At 37.6% G+C, this 22,818-nt stretch overlaps 2 protein-coding genes across 10 annotated transcripts in view; one reads left to right on the forward strand and one right to left on the reverse strand.

The window, feature by feature from the left end:
* Window positions 1-9,851: 9,851 nt before the first annotated feature.
* Window positions 9,852-20,763, reverse strand: Ankra2 (ankyrin repeat family A member 2). Of its 5 annotated transcripts, XM_033761404.1 has the most exons (11): window positions 20,530-20,763; window positions 20,026-20,095; window positions 19,108-19,250; window positions 17,859-18,252; window positions 16,981-17,139; window positions 14,960-15,025; window positions 12,803-12,900; window positions 12,164-12,289; window positions 11,501-11,567; window positions 10,918-10,998; window positions 9,864-10,293 (listed from the first exon to the last, which is right to left on the reverse strand). In XM_033761404.1, the coding sequence occupies exons 4-11, from the start codon at window positions 18,145-18,147 to the stop codon at window positions 10,238-10,240; spliced, it is 942 nt and encodes a 313-aa protein (XP_033617295.1). In that variant the 5' UTR covers window positions 18,148-18,252; window positions 19,108-19,250; window positions 20,026-20,095; window positions 20,530-20,763; the 3' UTR covers window positions 9,864-10,237. The 5 variants fall into 5 exon arrangements, with proteins under 5 accessions (XP_010633482.1, XP_033617295.1, XP_010633477.1 ...); XM_010635175.3 differs by lacking the exon at window positions 19,108-19,250; XM_010635176.3 differs by lacking the exons at window positions 19,108-19,250; window positions 20,530-20,763 and adding an exon at window positions 20,209-20,508.
* Window positions 20,764-20,860: 97 nt separating this feature from the next.
* The window catches only part of Utp15 (UTP15 small subunit processome component), a 16,909-nt gene continuing 14,951 nt past the window's right edge, over window positions 20,861-22,818 (forward strand). Inside the window, exons 1-2 of one of the 5 annotated variants that reach the window (XM_010635182.3) lie at window positions 20,862-21,115; window positions 21,218-21,397. The gene's annotated coding sequence lies outside the window, so the exon portion shown is untranslated. Of the gene's footprint in view, window positions 21,116-21,217; window positions 21,398-22,818 lie in introns of all 5 variants that reach the window. The other 4 variants (XM_010635184.3, XM_010635185.3, XM_010635183.3 and 1 more) reach the window with 4 other exon arrangements.

The following is a 22,818-nucleotide window of genomic DNA, read 5'->3' on the forward strand; positions in this document are numbered from 1 at the left end:
GACTTGGCTCTTCTTTCTGATTTTGTGTCAGTAGCTTCCATTTCAAATGTCTGGAGCCGGTACACCTGACTGGTTAACCCTAAGTCACATAGTCACCCTAGCTGCAAGGGATGCTGGGAGAGGATGGCTAAGGAAGGGGAAGGCCAGTGAAAAGTACCAGGATTCTTTAATTTCTTTAAAGGGAGATGGAAAATCCAAAAGACTTGCCAATGTCTGCCATATTCTGTTCAGAAAACACTTCTCTTCTGAAGGAATACCTTACTCTTTTAACAAATTTAAGCATTATTTTGAGAGCACCAAGGAAGTGATACATGTACAAATATAACTAAATAATATTTAGTAAAATTAAAATGCCATAAAATATGTTTTAATAGTATTTTAAATAATTGTAATAATATATTTTATAAAAATACAATAATTAATCAAAAATGGCTGGCTGAAAATATAACATAATGCCAAAAGACATTTTTTTGAGGCAGGGTCTTGCCTATGAGGCTAACCTTGAACTCACTATGTATCCCAGGCTGGCCTGGACCTCCTAGTGAGCCTTGCGAATCAGCCTCCTAAGTGCTAGGATTACCAGTTTGTGCCACCATGCCCAGCACCAAAACACAAACTGATTGTTGGATATACTTCCTGGAGTGCACTGCTTTGAGATGAATCAACCAGTCACCTATATCCTTACCTTGATGCACAAAAGGAGAAGAGAGGAGACAGTTTTAAGACTATTGTTTTACACAAAGAAGAACGGCAGTTTATATCTTCTAGAGTTACAAATCCTGCTTTGAGGGCTGGGGATTTAGCTCAGTGGTTCTGCTGCCTGCCTCACAAGTGCAAGGGCCTGAGTTCAATCCCTGATACGGGGGAGGGGGGATATATACATATAAAATCTTGCTTCGAATACAATTATTCCTGACTACCACTCAGCATTTGAGGTTTTTAGAATTAAAAACTGCATTTTCAGGAGCTATATCAAACTTAGAAAGACATGTATCTGAGAAAAAGACTTTTTTGCAGACATCCTCACAAGGAAATCTTTTGGGTACTACATAGGAAAAGATTGCATTCCTAAAAATGTAGCTCCAAAATTTTTCTAAGAATTTTAAATTACTGCATTCAGCTTTATTGATAGCATCAGTAGCTCTTCTGCTCTGTTGTCTAAAATTATCAGGCCTGGGGATTTAGCTCAGCGGTTCAGCAGCCTGCCTTGCAAGCACAAGGACCCGAGTTTAATCCCTGGTACAAAAAAAAAAAAAAAAGTAAAATTATCAGGTCTGCTTTTTCCAAGCCATTAAATTCCACTTGCTAGAACTGAGTACAGAAGAGTCAGGAACTAAGGAAATCTGTGACTTGAAAAATCAGGCTAAACTATTCTATTTTCAGATAGTGGATATTGCCATGGCTTAGGCACTGAGTGTCCCCCAAAGTCCATATATAAAGGTGTGGTCACCAGGTGACAGTCGTGAGAGATGCTATGGACCTTTTAGGCTGACCTAGTGGAAGGTCTGTAGGACACTGGGGATGCACCCTCAAAGGAGAATGTGGGACCTTTGTCTCTTTCTTTGTCTGCTCCTGTTTGGGTTAGGGCCATATACTGCTACACACATTCCTGCCAGGATGTGCTGCCATTTGCTGCCCTTACCCATCTTGGAATTAGAACCTTTAAAAGTGTGAGCTAAATAAATTTTTTTCTCCTTATAGATTTACTGCCTCTGCTATTTCATTGCAGTGACACAAAGCTGGCTAATATAGATATCCATAACTTTCTTCTCCTGCAAGTTGTTCATTTCTCCTGCAAGCAGTGGTCATTTGGGAAATTTTCTATTCCTAATCCCCATCTGTATACATGGATGCATGGGTAGGGTGGTGGATTCTAATTGACTGAAACTAATTAACATATCCTCTCACCTTGAGAAAACTTATTCCATCAGAGGTGGGAAGAGAAGGTGAGAAGAGAAGGGGAGGGGAGAGGGGAGGAGGAGATTTGGTGGCCAGAAATTCTCTCTCTCTCTCTCTCTCTCTTTCTCCGTGAGTGAGCATATGATATGTGAGCTGGGAATTGCTGGAGCTTGTATATGAAGCCAGCTCTGTGGAAAGCAGAAGAAGGAGAAAAAAATGTGATTTATTAGTTTCACCTAAAGTTCTGTGTACTGTGGACTTTTGAATTATGTGAGCCAGTAAGTGACCTTTATTATTTAAATGAGTTCAGTCTCTTGTAACAAAATGATTTCTAATCAATATACTGGGAAAAACACAACTAAGTATTCCAACTAAATATTCCTAGAACATTAAAAAAATTCCTTAGTACAAAGGGTATTCCTTACTGTATATGTTTCATTAGCATATAAATAAAATTTATAATTAGTAAGAAAAAGAACAACTCAGTAGATAAATGACAACACAAACACTAAGAAGCAAAGAAAATGCTTATAAGTATATGAAAGGTGTTTGATCTTTTTTATGATTAATTATAAGTGGAAATGACCTACTTTTAATAATTGTAATGAGGAAGAGCAAAAAGAAACCATACAGTGTTAGTGAATAATGGGCAAACAGAGTCTCTGTGTAGAAGCAGAAGATAATAACTGGAGAGTGATTAGCAACATTATCAAATTTTTAGGTAAACATCCTGTGACCAGGCAAATTTCACTTCTAGAAGTTTACCCTATAGATGAGCTCCCATGAGGAAGAAAATATATTGGATTCTACACTGTTTCATTGGTTAACTTGGTAATTAAGCTCCTCTTTGTTCTTCTTCAAGTCTGACTACTCTAAGTCCTTACATTTCCATATATTGATTTTTTTTTTTCTCAGTGCCTGGGATCTAACTCGAGACCTTGTGCTTGTGAGGCAGGCACGGTGCCACTGAGCTAAATCCCCAGCTCTCTAAATACTAATATTAATGTAGTCACACCAACATTCTTTTGGTTGATGTTTGCATACTATCTTGATCACAGAGATAATTGCCTTTTCTAATTTTACTCATATTTAACATGGACTTTCGTTACATCGTATCTCACTCATGTAGCTTTGTGGTTAGTTGTGTTGCCCTCTTCCCCTAACTAGATTCCTCAGCTGCAGCAAAGAATGAGCAGTCAAGACTCCAGCATCATGCAAAGCTTGGCATTTGTGGGAGGTTCTTTCCCTAAAACAAAACGTTGGTTGCAACACTGGATTTCTTCTCAAGTGGGAGCCATGTGAAAGCTGACCGAAGACTTGGTGCTGTCCCTGGGAAGCCTACAGTGTCTCATCAAAGCAGACAAGGCAACATTTTCATTCAGCAAAGCATAGGAATGACACATGGGAGAGTGGCAAATCCTCCAGAAAGGGCTGTGAGGCCAAACTGACTGCACTGGATGGGTGGCCTCTTTCTTAAACATTGTCAACCTGTTCTGGAAGCTGTGGAGGGACCTCTGAGTCAGGGATCCCTGAGACAGGATACCAGCAACTGATCTCCTCGTTGTTGAGCTTTTTCTTGGTAGAATCAAACACCAGGACACCCACATAAGAGGAGAGAGGTGAATTCATACCTGAGGAGCTCATGGAGGAGGGCTTACCCGGACCTGTGGACCAACCTGTGAGCTGCCATCTTCTGGAAAGCCGGTGCTGTCAACGCCTTTGTCCCTTGTCTAGGAAGTCCTAGAACAAAGCAACAAGAGAAGCTCTTTAGCATTGGTTGGTACAAACTGCTGCTGTTCAGAATTCCTTTTTAATCCAAAAGATAAACAAGAAAACAATCATGCAGCATCAGAGTGGGCCCTGCCTTTCAGACACAGGGTAGTAAAGCATGGGTGATAACAATTAGCATTCACTGAGCATTATTATACAAGGTTCATTACTCACTCACAAGATTAGTGCTGTGAAATTGTTTATTTCACTACTTAGGCTTAAGGTGGAGGGGAAAATGTTTATCTTTACAAAAGAATCCTGGCAGGTACAAAGACCAGAGACAAGACAAGGGATAAATAAACAGGGATTTTTGTAGACAGTGTGGGATGAGAGGCAATATAGGAGGGGCAAGTGTGGTTAGGATGAAACTGGTTCCCCCTGCCAGGAGCTAACTGTCCCTACAGCAGTAATGCTTAGCTGTGACTTTGCCTCAGTGGCACCTGGGAGACTGTTGTGAGTTCCTATGCAGCAACACAGGATGATTAAGTCAGGCCCTGTGAGGGTAAGATTCAAGCCTCAGCATCTTCAAATGGCCCCAGATGGTTCCACCAGAAAGGGCATTGCATCCTGGGCTGAGAGCCAGCTGCTCTTGGACTGGAACTTTCTTCCATTGCTCTGAGGCCCTCTGTCTTGATTTCCTCAGGAGCGAGAAGCTTCTTTTAGGTTAATAAGGAGGACTGAAGTTGATGATTAGCAGAATGGTTAGCATGTGAAAAATTCAGTATCATTGACTTGACTTTTTTTATGGTTCTAGGGATTGAATTCAGGGCCTTTGTACTGAGCTAAATCTCTAGCTCTCTTCTTATTTTTCATTTTGAGGCAAGGTCTTACTAAATTTGTATGGGTATAGTGCTACTAATACAAACATTTTAGATATTGTACATTTTTTAGAAGAGCCTTAAAGATTTAATATGCTAAAGGCTATGTCCTTATTTAAAAGGGAAATATTGATCATTTTTAATGAAATAGTTATATAGAGTGCCACAAGAAAGAACTTTATTTCTCCTATTTTCTGATTTTGTGTTGTATGAAGATAGTCATTCAGTCTATCATCTCTGCTTTTATTGTATGGCTGTCAGAGCCTCTAGTGTCTGAGTTGCATATAAATGTGTTCAGATACTCTTATTGGTGTCTGTAAAGAATAGTCTCTTAAAGACACACTTCTTGACTGCTATCTTTTAGGCTGTCCAGTAGACTGAGTCAGAATTTCTGGATTCCAAGATTCCAAAGATGCTTTTCAGTTCAAATGTACTTTATGGGAGCTTAGTTCTTGATCTCAGTCAGGAAATAAGACATCCTTATCCAAGAGGACTGAATGAACTGATAAGGAAAAGTGTTAATATGTGTCAACTTCCCCAGGCATTGGTGGAGCACACTTCTGGGTGTGTGTAGGTAGGTCATGGAGGTGTGACTTTGGATACTATGTCTGGTTCTTTGCCCCTTCCTCTCCAGTGCTGCTACCCTGCCCTGCTTCCTGATCCAGTGAACTAAGGATCTATTCTCTGTAACATCCTTCAACCATGATGTTCCTGCCTTGGAGCCTGCTCACCATGCACTCCATCCCTTGAAATCATGAGCTAAATTAAATCTCTCCTTTAAGGGGTATTGGGTATTGTAGCCTAACAATAGGAAAGCTAATACAGAAATTGGGTACTGAAGAAGTGGAGTTGTGGCTGTGATTGTATCTGACTATGTGGTCTAGAAGCCTTTGGAACTGTTTTGTAGGAGGAGTTTGGTAAGGTTTGGAGTTGGAGGTTACAGAAGCCTTAAAATGCTACAAGTAGAGCCTGATGAGGTTCAGAAGATCAGAATACTGATAGTGCATAGAGGTTAAAGCTATAGGCTTTGAGCAAGATAGCCCAAGAGAAAGGCCATGTTTTGAGCTTGCTTTGGTCCATTTCTTTTTCTATTCCCCTATTCCTCTTTTGTGGGAAGGAAATGTTTACCCTGTGCTATTGTACCTTGGGATTGTGTAACTTGTTCTTGATTTTTATAGAGATTCACAGCTAAGAGTTTGCCTTAAGTCTCAGAAGAAACTTTGACTCTGACTTTTGAAAAATGCTAGAACTATTGAGACTTTGAGGAAGAGATTATTACATTTTGGTTGTACACGATAGTTGTATCATCTAGGAAGGAATTTATTTTGGAATTAAGTGTGGTTTAGGGAGGTGTGTTTCGGTGTCATGTTGACAAAGGTTAGGTTGTTCTGGGTGGGTCATGGAGGTGTGACCTTGAGTACTGAATGTCCCTTGTTCCTCCTTTTCCTCACCTTTCCTACTTTTCAAGATACTGCTTACTGGCTGGATGCTAAAAACTAAGCAGTTTTGCTTTGCTATACTTTTCTGCCATGATGTTTTTGCATGGACCTTGTTAACCATGTACTGAATCCCCTGAAACTGAGAGCTAAATTAAACTTTTTCTTTAAATTGTGGGTATTTAAGCAATAGGAAAGCTTATTAATACATTATGTTCATTTGTGTGGAATATTATATTATTTTTGATGTCTTATTTTTATGGATGCATGAAGAAGTACTCTTGTTCTTTCTTCTTAAGCTATCCCTGACCTTCAACTTAATAGACTATGTATACACAAATAAACAAAATGAAACATTTTAAAGTGGCATCTGATTTTCATGGATATTCTCAATATTTAAAAACAAATACCTTTTAGTGAGCCTCCTTTCACGCCAAAATTGTTCTTTGTATAGATACAAGAATTTGTCCTTATTTTTCCAAGGTATAATTAGACCAAAGTCATGCTAAAAGGGATGAATTTTTTTTTATGGTACTGGGGATTGAACTTGGGACCTTGCACTTGCAAGGCAGGCAGCAGAACCAGTGAGCTAAATCTCCGGCCCTCAAAGGGAATAATTTGAGAATGATGTTATTAACCAGGGACAAGATCTTCTTATTAAAAAGTTTTGTTTTTATATGTCTACAAACCCCTCTTCATACACTGGCCTTGATGTTTGCCTTCAGGTCCCATGCTTACTAAAACCTAGGGAAATTAGCAAATTTTGAAGACCTCAAGAAGGGAGGAATTTGCACTGATTTCTTGATACTGTAAGTAAAATTACTTTTTAAAAATTTTTCTTGGATATAGGCCCCAGGCCTTGGGATGGAGGAGCAAATAACCCAGGCTTTTAAGAGTCTGAGATTGCCAGGTATAGTGGTGCACTCCTGTAGTCCCAGCACTCAGGAGGCTGAGGCAGGAGGATCACCATGAGTTTGAAGCCAGCCTGGGCTACACTGTGAGTTCCAGACCAGCCTGAACTACATAGCAAGACCCTGTCTCAGATAAAAACGAGAAGTCTGAGATTTATTGTGAAGATTATTGAACAGAAGGTAATTTTTTTCTTATCTTAGCAAGACAGTAATGTAATTCAAAGCTCTAGATTTGCAGAGAAAACTTGAGACTTAGATGTAGTCAAATTGCTACATGGATATAAAGAAATAATCATATAAAACCTAACAAGACTACTCTTTTTGTGGTCAAGAATAATTTTGAATATTATTCATGATTCTAAGGCAAGATACTATTAGAAAAAAAATCTGAAACTTGGGAAAAGACACAAAGGAGGGACATCGTTTCACTGGCATCTTGACAAGGCCACAGGAGAATCAGAATCAGGACTCTGGACCACCTAAAAACTTACTAGAATGGAAAATTCTCAGATCCCACCCCAGAGAGACCAGCCAGAAACACTGGGCAGGGACAAGCAGTCTGAACTTTAACAGGCCTTCCTGATTCTGAGGTACCTCTCATAAAATGGGTGAGCCATTAATCTGGGGGAAAGTGTTTAGTTCAATTCACTATTATCAATTAAAGACTTCAGATTTAGTAGTCTCATGTAACCATTGATTTATTTTTGTAGAGATGTAAATAATTTCTGTCCAATGGAAAAGAAAGCTTGAAAGATTATGGTTTATGGTCCTGTTGGGCATTTAAACAGATTTATTTGTCACTCAGCAATCTTGCACTATCATTTACCAAAATATTGAACTTTTTTAATGCTCTTGAAATTAGTTTTGACATAATAATGATTTTCCTAATTAATGAGAAAATCTTTGATAGGTGTTCATTTCATATTTTATTGAGGAAGGTTTTTAAGCTTTTGCAAACTATTGTCAATATGCATCATATTGTGGCAATGTGGTAATGAGTTCCAAAACTATTAGATTTCCCTCACCCCAAGATAGCTGCTACATAAAATAGCAGCCTTCTCCTTCCCACAATACCCTGCTTTGCACTTAAAATATGGCTTCTCCCACCAACCAACAGCCTTCTTTCCAGCATGCCCCTTTTCCAGGCTCCTCCAATCCCTAGCCACTACCTCACTCAACCCCACCCTAGCTCCTACAAGCCCCACCCCAGCTCCTATAAGAAGTGCGCCCTATCTCAGCCATACTGCTCTCTCTTCTTTGTTCAGAGACAGCCCAGCAGACTGTTCCTGCAATAAAGGCTTATTGTGGTTCTGGTCTGGTCTTGCTTTTCGGCTCATTTACCTGACAAATACTAGGTAGTATCTTGATGGTAGGACCATATCTGTTTGCTTAACATTTCACCCTTGCATCAAGCAGTGCATGATACAGAAACTTCAAATAAATATTTGTGCAATTAACAAACATTACCTAAAAGATGCCTGATTTTTAAAAGAGGAAATTTATAACTGGCTTTTAAATATGACGAAAGTCCTGGGAATTAATTCCATTCTGGATGAACATTTCTGACAAATGGAGTCTTACACACTTTTGACAGAAATATACAATGTACAGCATAAAAAAAACTTCCACACCACTGCTTTTCCTCTTGCTTCAGGACATCCTGGGCTCTGATTGGCACTGTACTACTGTATACTATTGCACTGTACAATAAGCACACAGCAGCGCAACTGTGACAATGTCCAGCAGATGTGAGCTACTTACACGATTTGTTCACATCTATGTGTATTCATAATGTGAGGTCTGTTCATATAAGTTCACAACTCAAGTTTGTTAAGTCAAGGACTTACTGAGTTTTAAATTCAACCTCAATACAAGCTGGTTTTTCTTCAGTGGAAAACGTGGTTGAAGTAATATTCAGAGTGATGTGCCCCAGTGGAGCACTGGATATTGTTGCCGTATAATATAAATCAGAATGGATCACAGATGCATAGTAATAAAAAAAGGAACCAAATGGAAGGGTGAACAGTTTAGGTAAACCCATTAAAAGTGTCAGAAAATGTTTAAAGTGTATGTCTTACTGAAAAGGAGTGAAATATTAGTACTGTTTTCACATACTTCCTAGATTGCATGTAGAGAAAAAAAATCTGTTGTCTTCTGTAGGTTTATACCTCCTGCATCCCATATAGTTTTGGGGGGCAGTGGTGGATTGTTCTCCTTCTATCTCCATAGAGTGGTACATTATATTCATTCGCAAGCAAATTTCTGCCTCCTGAGAACTTAACCCTGAGCAGAGTGATAAATAAGGGGCTTAAAGTTCAACATTACCATATCAATATTTAAAATGACAGGCCACGGTTTCCTGATGATTTAGTCTAGTTTGTTTCCTGGGACTGTCTGCTTCTTCAGTTATTCCTTCCTTTCTGCAACTTTCCACTAATTCCCTTTTGCTTAAATTAGGCAAATCAAGACTACATGACTTACAACCCAAACATCCTAAGTGATATAATATCTATTTTTCTGATGAAATTATTTAACTCAATCGAGTGCCCCACACAGTGGTAAACTCCTCTCCCATGGGTCTCATTTGTAGATTTTGATGGAATGAGTTTATAGTGCTCTTCCAGTAGAGTTAAAGAGCATCTCACTTATATTGAATAGCTGACTTCTCCTTCATGGAAGACGTTTCCTTGTAAGAATCTTATTTATAATGGGAAAATATTCTAAGAGTTTTATTATTTATTTATTTATTTTTAAATTTTTGGTACCAGGGATCCAACTCAGGACCTTGTGCTTGCGAGGTAGGCGTGGTGCCACTGAGCCAAATCCCCAGCCCTATTCTAATATTTTTAGAAATGAAAATCAATGTATCTTTGTGGATTGACCTGCAGGGCAGAAAGGTTAAACTAGAAATTCTAAGAAATTTGTAATAATATTATATAATTAAAATAAGTAGAATGCAACCAACAGAAAAAGTACTTTATTTATAACACCATTTTGTAAACAATCACACTGTGCACTTTTTAATTAAAACAATAACATGTTTTCTCTATGGATTTATAGCAAACTCTATGTAAAGTCAATGAGTTAATACAAGAGAAAAGATGAATAGGTGAAAATTATCTGAAAGTGTCAAATTACAGCACTTGATACAAAGACAGATAACCATCTGTACCATAAAAATTTACATGCCACAAAACATTAATTTATAATTTAAAATATACAGTAAAACACATTTATAAAAAGCATCATTTTTCTTATAAACCAGTGAATTACTTAGAATATTAAAACTTATAAAATATCAGAAAATATTGCAACTGAGGTAAAAATTTAAAAATAAACAAAACTATCATTTTTAAAGACTAGAAAGTGAACAGAGGACAGATGACATTTTCTGAGGACTGTGTCACTCCTTGATATTTTGAAGCAGCTTCAACAAATGTGACTCGATAACCTGTTGAACTAGGACAGACATATAAGCAAGATCTCAGCACAGTGTTTATAAACTTTAAAAAACTATCAAATACAACTAACCCCCACTGTTTTCTTAAAATAAAGCTATTTCTTTTTTTGGATTTTTGGTACCAGGGATCGAACTCAGGACCTTGCACTTGCACAGTGCCACTGAGCTAAATCTCTGGCCCAAAATAAAGCTATTTCTTGGTAGGAAAATTCATAGTCAGAGGCCAATAATGCAAAGTCTTAAAGTCTTAAAACTCAGTTGGTCACTGACATAGGAACTGTTCACATTATTGTACTTGCTGTGTCGGGGTTTTTTAAACTGAAGAATCCAGGGTAGAAGGTTGTTCTATAAATAATGTGCTATACAAATATTAATCTTGTAAATAGGTATGCACTAGTCTTCCAGTAACTAATTATTTGGATCAATGAAAAGCACAATAAACAAACTCATTTCTGGACTTTGTAGGAATTTGTTTACTTTGTCCACAGTTTTAAGTGTATACTGGGAGTTAGGGTAACATGCAATATTTTTTGTCTACAAGTGATGAAAATATTTTGGGTAGCTGGCTTAAACTATTTATAGAGCTTTAATGAAATGAAATCTGAGAGTTCTAAAATACTTACCACTTCTATAGCCCAGGGCTACAGCTAAGTCCATAGAATTATACCCAGAATCTGTTTCAATTGTTGGATCAGCTCCATTTTCTATACCAAAATAGAAAAATCCACAAAAGTAAATGAAAATGTGGGTTTGTTTGTCTATTACTGGCTCATATGTAAATAGACTTTCAGTCAACTTGGAGGCATTTTAGGATTTTTCAAAAAAGCACTCAGTATACATGGGGTACACAATTTGCTTTGGTGAGTTGGAGGGAAGACACATCAAAGAGGTGTCCTCTGGAGTGTCCTCTATAGTTTCATAAGCAAACACAAAACTCATACAGAAAGACACTGTGGACATGGAAAACACTAGTGGACTCCAGTGTGACCCCAAATGAAAGCAACAAGGATGAAAGCTCCCACTCTAGATGTGGCGTGTAACAGGAATCCTTCTCACTGCACCAAAGGGTAGCAAGTGCCTGCTGCAGGTGCAGGATGAACATGTTCCACAACTCTTTATGGCTCTCCTAATACCAGGGGAGGTCAAGTTGAGAAAGGAAAATCCTCACATGGCATTTTCTAAATAATTTTCATTTCATCTGCTTACCTAAAAGCATTTTTACACATTTCACATGATTCCCATGTACAGCATAAAGTAAAGGTGTCCCTCCATTCTGCAAAAGCAAAAGGTTTTAGTTATCAGTGGGAACAAGAGTGAAATAAATGCTACTGTGGAAAATTTTACTAAGAATTGGCCATGTTTTACAATAAGAATTGGGTATATAAGGGCCAGGGCTTTAGCTCAGTGGTTCCACTGCCTGCCTTGTAAGTACAAGGACCCGAGTTTGATCCCTGGTGCCAAAAAAAAAAAAGAATTGAGTATATAAAAGTAGTTCATAAGATTTTAATACTTTATGAAGGGCCAGGCGTGGTGGCGTGGTGGCGCATGCCTGTAATCCCAGCAACTAGGTGGGGGTGCGGGCTGAGGCAGGAGGATCGCTATGAGTTCGCGACCAGCCTGGACTACATAGTAAGTTCCATGTCAGTCTCAACTACATAGTGAGACCCTGTCTCAAAAAACCAAAAACCAAAAAACTCTGTGAAGAATACTTAAATACAATAATTGAGTTTATGACATTAACTTGTTTTTCTGGACAGTTAAATAAATACTTTAGTTTCTCCCAGGTGCTTAATAAAATTTATGGTTTCCCCAAAAGGAAATATATCCTAGAAGTTTTTAGTAATTTTAAATTCAGTATCATAGACTCACCCAGTCATATTCATTTACGTCAACTCCACAATCAAGCAGCATTTTGACAATATCTGTGTAGCCTTTACTACAGGCCAATGACAGTGCACTTTCTCGACCTTTTCCTAAAAGTTGGGGATCAGCGCCCTAGTGTGAGAAGTGGAAATAAAAGACTTTCAATTAATTTGAATACGAACGTTGTTACTTCTGCCAGTACTAATTACAACTCAACACTAAAGTCAGATAATGTTCTGGGGCTAATATGGAAATGATGGAAACTTTATTCATGGATGTTGTTACTACCAAGATTGTCTGAATGCCTTCCTTCCTCCCTGTGGCTCTCTCCTTCCTAACTATCCTTTCACTCTGTGGTTGAGTCACAGCTTCTCTAAGAAGCCTTCTACAGGGCTGATAGTATTTCCATTCCTGCTGTGCTTGGGAGGGCTGAACATTAAATTATTTCTCACTGTTATGTTTCTTCTATGATTAGTATTGCCTTCCCAACTAGACCTAAGTTCCATGAGAGTATGAAAAGCATTGAAATAATTCTGTTGCACCTTCCATCAATTATATCTAGCTGGCTAGAGATATAAAAACTTTTGAAGACTTAACTGAATTTAAGTAACTATACATATACATTTTCTGAGGTATTTTCCTTACATTCTGAAGTAGAAACTCTACCACAGCTATTTGCCCGTGTGCTGCAGCCCACATCAGAGGAGTAAATCCTTCTTCATCCGTGTGATTGATAACATTTTCTATTTAAAAGAAAAGCAATTTTTGTGATCTAATTTAATAACCACATATTAATATCACTATGAAATTACTAGCATCCCAAAACTACTCAATAAACTCATTTTGTGCTGACTTTTGTTCGCTGAAGTCCTATTATGTGTTGTTGTAATCTGCAGTGTAAATGTATTAAAATGTGCTTCAATGTACACAGCTGGTTCATACAGTGCATCCTTTAATGTATAAGCCACCAGAGCTTGGGGGTGAAGGGACCTCAGTGGTATGCCTAGCATGTGCGAAGCTTTGACTTCAATCCTCAACACCACAAGTAAATAAAGGAAAGAAGGAAAGGAAGAAAGGAAGAATAAGCTACCAGGAACGACATATGCTAAGTACAAGGCAGTCAACAGAACACTGGCTTCAGAATCAAGAGACCAGAGTTTGAATCCTGGCTCTGTTGCTTTCTAGCACTGTGACCTCGGGCAGTTCATTTATTTCTCAAATATACAGAATGTCTTGCTTACCTCTGTCTAGTTGGGAGGGTCACAATAAAAATGAGATTATACGATAGCCCTTAGCATTACACAAATGTATATTACTATACCAACTTCAAAATCTTATTAATGCTACCTTCTACTGTGCAACTAACATTGCTGCCTATAAACTTCTCTCATTTGTGTGGTTTGCTACCATAATATTAAGATAGAATAATCTGCAATACAGTACTATGAAATTCTACCTTCAACCTCATGTCATTCTCTATACTAGTTAGAAGCTCCACAATTTTTTCTGTGAGTTTAATTAGCAGACTAAGAAGTAAATTTTCAAATAATTACATACAAACAGAAAGATAATGATGAAGTAAGCCTTTCGTATAAAAATAATATGATTTAAAAGACAAAACTCATTGATCATGTCCCCTGAATTCAATAAACACTGTGAGGATAAATACCTAACATTTTAAAGAATAAAAATAAAAGCAATCTTTTACTTGATCTTTTCCTCATTATATCAAAACATATTCCATGAGTCAAAGATTAAAATGTAAAAAAAGGAAACCACAGAAATTCTAGAATAAGAATGAATAGCTTTCTGAGTGGGAAATCTTTATTAAGCAGGATGTGAAACTCAGAAGTCCCAAAGAAACAATTAACTTACCACTTAAAATGGTAAGCCCTTGTTTAAAAAATCGTAAGTCAAAAGAAAAATGACAAATGAGGAAAAACTATATGCAACCTAAATAACACTAAGCTAATTCCTTTATTTAAATATGAGCTCATAAACATAAATATATGGCAGGCAGTTTATACAAAAAGAAACTCAAGGAGATGGTAATTTTAAAAATATAAAGAAATTACTGTGAAATTCCATTTTCACCCACAGATTAGTGAAAATTTACCTCTGATAATTCTGCATCAGCAAGGGCATGAAGAAATAGAAACTAACTCTAGTGCAAGGACCAAGCATGCAGTTATAAATACCAAAATAAAAATCGAGGGCTGAAGTAGAGTGCTGCTTAGTTAAGTGTGAGGTCCTGGGCTCAATCCCTAGGACCAAATGAACAAACAACCAACAATCATAAGCCCTTTGACCCAGCAAATCTAACTGTACAAATTTATCCAATGGATATATTTTAAAAGCATGCCAATAATACTGTCATTCAGTAGTAACAGTTTGGAAAAAATATGCAAAGTTATAAAGTTTTTAAAATAATAGAATTATTAAAAGGAATAAAATAGATCTATGAAAAGCTTTCCAAACCATTAACTGAAAAAACTAAGACAATACAGTATATATGATGTTTGTCTATGTATGGAAATAACAAAAAGCACATACACATTCTCACATATATCCTAAAATAGAAACCTCTTTTAGAAAAAAATTTTTAAAATATAAAAAGTAATTCTTACTTTTAGGGAGGCTGGGTGGTAAGGGAAGCTACAAGTTTTATACTTTATATTACTTCAGTTTTTCACTGTCCACTGGGTTATCTCCTCAGTGATATCACACAATTACTTTTATCTTTATACTTTCCTATATTGAAATAAAACCTATCAAATCTTATTGAATTTATTTTAATGTTACCTTGTTCAATGCGAGTAGCCAGGTAGAGCATCTCTCCCTGAGCTGCCAACTGGTGGATAGACAAAGCTGAAACAATACCAGAAAATGGTGCATTTTCATCTGCCACACTCAACTGCCCACAGGTCATGTTTGTGGGGCAAATTTCCTTCCCAAAATAAGAACTCATTTTTTTTTTATTTAAAAAAATTCTAAATTAAAGTATAACCTAACATTACAGGTACCTGTTCCATACCTGAGAACAACTCTTACATGTTCACTGAAGGTACTGCAATATAACATCTACAAATTGTTATTTTCAACAAAATTATTTTATTCCAAAGAAATGGTATAGGCTCTTAATTTTAAAAATGTTACCTCTGTATTTAACCTAATGAAGAAGACAGGTCTAAAAGACACAATGATATTCTTTTTGTCTTCTTACTGACTGATTCCATTGAAGTATTTTTTTGGTTTCTATTTTGTTTTGTTGTCAGCATCTCACCTTGTTGCCCAGGGTGGTCTCAAACTCCTGAGCAAGTAACCCTCCACCTCAGCCTCTCAGGTAGCTGGGACTACAGGGTGTACCCACTGTGCCTAGCTTTTCAGAAATCCTAAATATTTTTATTTCAAGAGCCCAGGGGTTTTCTTGCACATTAGGCAAAGTGAGGTCATAAATGGAAAATTGGCCTTGAGAGTAAATTCTTGAGGACAGGCCTAATTGTGGCAAATTAGCCATGTGATCTTGGATGACTGATTAAATATTTTTGTTTGTAATATGAAGGATGTGAACCAGATGCTATTTCTTTTCAGTTGAGAAGTCCTATGTTTGGGATATTTTAAGACCATCTCTTTATTTATTTTATTTATTTATTTATTTATTTTTTTGGTACCGGGGATTGAACTTGTGTCCTTGTACTTGTGAGACAGACAGCAGAACCACTGAGCTAAATCCCCAGCAAGACCATCTCTTTAGAGTAACGCCACAAAGGCATTGTTCTTTGGGAGTTCTAATTAAAAAAAAAACCAAACTTAATATTACTTGATCATTGACTTTAGTGATACAATTATCTAATTTAATACACAAAGGAAGGTAGCAGGGAGGACTTTAGTAAGCCTGAACATGCCAGCAGGTGGAGGGAGAGGCCTAGGAGACTTTTCTTGACTCAGCTGCTACAGCACGGGATTCAGAAATCAGGAGAGAATCAGATGAGATTGGGCACATTCAGGGTGGTATGACCATAGACAGGAGGGATTTAGTATGTCCAGTATAAAAATAATGATTTCATAGAGCTTTGGAATATAGGTAAATTTACATTATATTTTCAAATTCAGTGATTAGCATCAAATTGCTATTTATCACTCATTTATTTATCTATTCTGCATTGAATATTTTAAACTTAAATAGAAAAACTTTATTTTCTCTACAAGGATCATACATGCTTAAAAATTACGGATTCAAAGTTTTAAACAAGGTGGTTTTATATTCAAACTATTATATTCAAAAGCAACATTATAACAGAAATCACTCAGGTTTTCCTAGAAAATCATTTATTAGTGATCTTGTTTATAAGTAAAACATGAAACTTTTGCACTAAAAATACAACACAATGACAACATCTTGATATGCAAAAAGTTTATGGTTAATTACTGTTATTTTTTAATTTTTTTTGAGATAGTCTCATTCCTGTAGTTCAGGCTGGCCTTGAACCTGCAGCAATCCTTATACCTCAGTTTCCCAAGTGCTGAGATTACAGGCATGTGTCACCATGCCAGCCAGTTAATTACTAATTTTTAAAGTAAAGGTATAAAGTTTTTAAAAATTAACATTTCAATTTGTATTTCTTCTCAATAGAGAAAGACAATGTGAAGTATTTAAATATGTAATCATCTTTGAAAAAGTTTTAATTTACTAAAAGTATGAGGACATCATTTAAGTTTCAAAAAAGGGAATATGCACTTCATGAAAATAATATTTCATAGCCATACTTCTGAAACTATTCTATTAGCAATAACATTTTAATACATTAGTAGCACATACTTACAATTTGCTAACAGAGGTGTGGTAGAGACCTCATTTCCTCTGTGTTTGTTGGTTAAAGTAGTTGACTGTTTAATGGGTGAGAAATGCTTTGTGGTAGAGGGTGTGTAGACGTGTCTTACTTGAATTCCAGGAGAAGGAGATGTATGGATATTGCATTCAGCTAAATAAAATAAATTTAAACACATTAAAGCAGTATTTTAATGACAAAGCATTTCAATAAAAGTTCTATGTCAATGTCGACATTAAAAAAGAAATGTATGTGGTATCATAGCTTTAATGCCCAATTATCAAGTGATATTACATTGTTTTTGGTCGTAAAAGTCTATACTAAAAATATGAAAGTTCCAGAAAGAAAATTATTAATCTTGAGCAACTTTATTCTAAGAGATTAGTTTTATTATTCAATAGGTCATTATAAAAGTAAACCTAAGGTGTATTGATAGGCTACTGAATTAAAGCATTTGAAACTAGTACAGATGAAATATTTACAAACAGGGAACATCAAGTTAATTCATTTCAAAAGACTAAGGAATTTTTCTCCTGTGATTTTTTTAAAAGGTGCCATAAAAACTTCATTAGAGAACTTTGTAAATAAAGATAGGCAAGGCATTTTTTAAAAATCATGTATTTCCTTTAAAATAGACATAATATAATATGAAATTACTTAATTCTGTTTTTTGTGAGATTCTAGAAAATCCTATTAATCCTATTAAAAATCCAAACTCTTCCTGAACTCCAAATCTCATGATGGAAAAAGAAAAAACCAAAAGAACAGAAACAAAACAGAACCCAAAAGAGGACCAAAACAACCAACAACAACAACAAAACCCACTCAAATAAACAAAAGCGAAGGCAGATATTTATACCATAACTTTCAACCTTTAAATAGGACAGATGCCACCTCCAGGTCAGAATTGACTTGATCTTGAATATTTTTACTATCCTCTTCATTTAAGGATTTCACAAATCGGGAACACACATTCATATCAAAGCGGTTGGGCAGTATGAATTTCATTCCCATGGCAACACCCTGAACTGATCCTTCCTCTGAATTTGGATCCAGTGGATGTTCTATTTTAATGTCTGGCATGCCAGAGAGACCATAATTGCTGGGACACTCTTCCACTATCAGCTGGGCTCCAATGTCCAGGTTCGATGTTGTAGCCATGATTTCAACTATAGTTTTCAATAATTAAAACACTTCTTCATGATTTCCTCTTGGAATTATACGAATGATATCCAGTGTATTCTTAGAATTTGGATATTTAAAAATCTGAAAGAAAAATATTAGATAAGTAAAAGTGTATAAATTTAGGTAAAAGTAAAAAAAAAAAAATTTCAATCAAATTCCAAACAGTGCTCCTAAAGAATCTATACATAATAGAAAGCATCTAATTGCCATCTAATCATAATTGCCATCTATTAGCTGTGTGACCTATATAAGTTACTGAACCTTTTTGAGCCTTGTCTTATTTGTAAAGCAGGGTTACCACTATAAACCTTACTGGATCTTTCTTGGTAAAGAATAAGTAAAATATAGAAGATTATGACTTCCATTACTACATTCTAACAAATTTTAGTCATCATTGCCAAAATATTTGCAACCAGTGAAAATAAACTTTCAATGTTAAAGCTTTAACCTTCTACCTGAAGTTCATTTTTTTAAAAAATGCTATATTTACATAAGTGGTACTTAGTCTTACTTTGTTGTAACTTGTGTTACATCTAGGTTAATTAGCATTGTCATTTGTAACACTTGTAATTCCTAGCTAGTGAAAGGCCATGCAAAGCTTCAGTTTTGATGAATTCATGGCATATTTATTAGTTTTTGTTCAGATTAAGCATTAGCAACTTATAGTAGATTTTTGTGAAACATAAACTATGTAAATTATAGATTGGCTTCTCAAGATACCTAACTGTCCCAGATAGATAAACCCTTGAAACAGGAGGAAAATGAATATCCAGTTGATTTTTCACGTGCAAGTTTACTGCCTCTTAGAAATTTTGAGTTTTAAAATTAGAATAAAAACAGAAAAATGCATTAGGATCACAATGGAGCAGGGGTTAGCAAACTATACATTTATAGATAAACACTGATTAGTTTTATTTATTTATTTATTTTTGGTACCGGGGATCGAACTAGGGTCCTTGCTCTTGCGAGGCAGGTCACTGAACCGCTGAGCTAAATCCCCGGCCCAACACTGATTAGTTTTAAAAACACTGATCCTTGTAACAATCCTCTGAGTAGGCAGAGCAGGTAATACTGTGCACCTAGGAGAGGAGGAAAAGGAAGCTCACATATTTGATTATGAGGAATTTTATCCACCACTACTGATTTCATCACTCTGACCATTAAAATAAGCAGCATGCACTCAACTAGTACAAAACTTCCTAGGAGAAAGAACTGAAGAAATAATACAAAAGAAAATAGGTAACAAAAGCTGTATATTTTAGCAAAAGAAAAGGAAACCAGAATAGAAAAGCAGTGATTGAAATGGAGACAGAAGTGCAATGTAGGAAGTCTGTGGGTCCTTAAATGACAATGACAATGTGAACTGTTTGCTGAGGGAAGAACCATTTCCTCCGTTCTCCTATGAAAAGGTGCACTAAATACCACTTCCCAAGCCTTCTCAGCACCCTCCATCTGGTTCTATTTTAGGATTTTCCAATCTCTTGAAAGTTGTCTTTTAAACACTAACTCAAAAACTCTATGATAGACGCCACTGTTACTAATCATTGCACACAAAACTGCCCTTGGTCCTACTAGGTGCTCCGTAAGTATTTTCTGCTCTGGGCTTTAATATTTTTATGCATTTTTTTCTGTCTAACATTTGCTGATTAGATTTGTTTTTTCACTTCCAACATGTACTAATTGGCTGTGCCACCCTCGACCCATAAGTAAGCTTTGCTATTCAATTACAAAATGAAGGTGTTGAAATGGGCATCACTAATAAATACTCTTCCCAACTCTAAACAGCTATGTTACAAATCAGGGTTTTCAGACAGAATCACCGGTCTCTGAGAGAAGAATAGCACAGGTCCTTACGGGAGGAAAGTGGAAACAACGTGTATCTCTGCACAACCCTGGAGAGGAGAAACGAAGTTGACTCGGAAGCCTAGGGATGAAGAGAAAAGGGGGATTTAGCTCAGTGGTTTCGCCGCCTGCCTCGCAAGCCCAAGGTCCCGAGTTCAATCCCGGTACCAAAAGGCCAAGGGTAGCCAGGCTCACCTCGATCTGTCGTCAGACAGAGCTCAGGTGTGGAAAGTCTAACGCGGTAAGAGAGCAAGCGGGCTAGGCTCTAGTGGAAGATACCAACAGGAGCCTCCCGATTCTTCCTAACCCTGAAATAGTCCTACACGGAAGGGAAGGTGCTGTGGAAATGAAAGAGGTCCCACAGGAGACAGGTGTCCCGACTGTCGCCACAAGCGCCCAGGTAGGAACGCGCTCCTCAGGCGAGCGGACCGAACCCAGGGGCCGCGGATGGAGGAGCCTCGCAGGGAGCGTTCGGCCTTTCCCTGGGAGGCCAAGGGTTCCAGATTCGATACAGACCTCAAGCCCCGGCTTGTTTTGGCCGCGACGTCACTTCCGACTTCTTTTTTTGCCTTCTGGCAAGAAAAGGTTCCGCATCGCTGCGGCCGAGAGGATTTCCAGGATTTCTGTTTGTTTGTTTGTTTGTTTTTAGCTGCCTTTAAACTCTTCGGTCCACCTGCTGGAGTGCTACGGAGATAGGGTCATCTCAGGTGACAGCTCCGGGTCACTAGAGCAACGCCCCAGCCTCTTCCGGCGGCTACTCCTCCTCCCGGTCGCCCCGCCCATCTGACCGCCTCCGCCACTTCCTGGTTGCGCGAGCCTCTTGAGCCTGCACGTTACGTCAGCATCAGTCTGCGCGGATACGTCATCTCCGCGCGTCGTTCTCTTGGCCGTGTGTTCTGGGCTCTCGGAGGTTCCGCGTGATTTCTCTCAAGGGATTCGGCGCGGTGTTGGGGCCCGCTGAAGTGCAAGAAGTTGTCTTTGGAACCAGTGTGAGTCGGCGGACCCCGGGCCACTGCGGAGGTAGGTGAGGCAGCTAACCATCGAAGATAGCCCGACTTTCTTCAGCCCTCCCCGTAATTGATGGCATGCTCCGGCACCGCAGGTGATGTCTTAAACTCCTTAACCCACCTCTCAGAGCTCTACAGTTTATTTCCGACCCCAGTTTCCCGGTACTATGACTCACTCTCCTGTTCACCATCATCAGCACCCGAAGTAAACGCACTGCTCTCAGGCAGAATTCCATCGCTTCCTCTTTCAAGTTTCTCGGAGTTTCGAATGGTCCTGCGTTGTTTCCTTTCAGAACCTCCGTCTTGGCGCCCCTCACAAACGATGAAGCTGGTGTAATATTAAACTACAGGGCTCAGAAATGGCACGCTTTTTCCAGGTAGAATTTAAAATGATCCTTTTCTGAGTCTTGGTGTGCTCTACGTTACTCGTGGTATTTATTGTTGCTGTAGTACCTGTCAGTTCACCTAAAACCAGTTTCTCATGCACTGGCTACGGCCAGGTCTTTTCCCTCTTCATTTTTACCTCATTTCTTGCCCTCTGTTTTTCGTACTGTTTCTCATCTCCTTTTCCCTCCTTCCACAAACGTTATCTGAGCGCTTCGTAAAAAATCTTCCTGGCATGAATTGTTCAGTTTAGCAGGCAAAAGAAATAATTGCATTGTGATTATGTGCGTTGACAAATCTTCAGAGTAAATAGGATCTTAGAAGACAGGATCCAGCCTTTGAGGGCAGAGGTTTCTTGTAGGACAGTCTGATTCCTGAATTGAGCCCTAAATGTTAAATAAGAAGTAGACAGAGGGGGGCATTTCTGGGGAAGAATACAAGAAGCCAGGCTTTGAGGCATGAATAAGAATGGTGTGTTAACAATAAACTGTTGGTAATAACAAGAGGTGGAGCTGGATGGGCAAGCAGATCAGAGCAGATGTTATGTGACCTCTATTGTGGAGTTTGAACTTGATTTTCTGGCAGTGTTAGGTTTGGAGCAAAGGCCCAGTGGTGACCATTTGGAAGATGATGAGAGAGTCAAGGAGAGGTTAGAGAGTCAGTAGATGAAAGACCTGAATTGGCGGTGGAGCTGGGTCGAACTCGATTTGGTGATGTTAACAAAGATTTGGGAGATAAGTTTGGTGGATCTTATGAACTATTCTGCTGGTAGGAATGAGAAGGACAAGTCAAGATTCCTAGCCAGAGCCAATCACCAGCCAAAATGGAGAAGATTGGGTAGGTGAGCACTTTTTATCATTGCATCCTTAGTGTCTACACCCCTGTAATCACAGCACTTGGGAGGCTGAAGCAGGAGGATCACAAATTTAAGGTCAGCCTGGACTTCATAGTGAGATACCCTGTTCCCCCAAAAAGAAAAAATGTCATGCCTATTTGATTTGGTGTTACTAATGTAATGTCTGTAGGCTTTTCAGAAGTGATGAACAGTAACACCACTAAAATCATTCACCTGATAAAATTGAATCTCTTTTGCATCTGAATAATTCTGGATAGGTGTTTTGGCTTCATGACATATTAAATTTTAAAGTTTTATTTTTTTCTTTTGTTTTTATAACGAGTTTTAATTTTATTCCATTCTGTCTTTTTAGTTTGGAATTGCTTTGTTTTTTCTTTGCTGCTATTTAAACCTTATAAAATAAACTTAAGCTGCTGTGGTGAAACATTACTTTCCAATTTCACTTTTAGTTTTTTAAGATATACACTAGAATTATTTTCTATTTTTTTCTTTTTGGCAGTTTTAAGCATTCAGGAAACAAAGTATATATACTAATTTTTTTTTTTTTTTTTTTTTTTT

This window comes from Fukomys damarensis, unplaced genomic scaffold (assembly GCF_012274545.1).
Source record: "Fukomys damarensis isolate Sample0158 unplaced genomic scaffold, DMR_v1.0_HiC HiC_scaffold_1, whole genome shotgun sequence".
NCBI classification, from domain to species: Eukaryota; Metazoa; Chordata; class Mammalia; order Rodentia; family Bathyergidae; genus Fukomys; species Fukomys damarensis.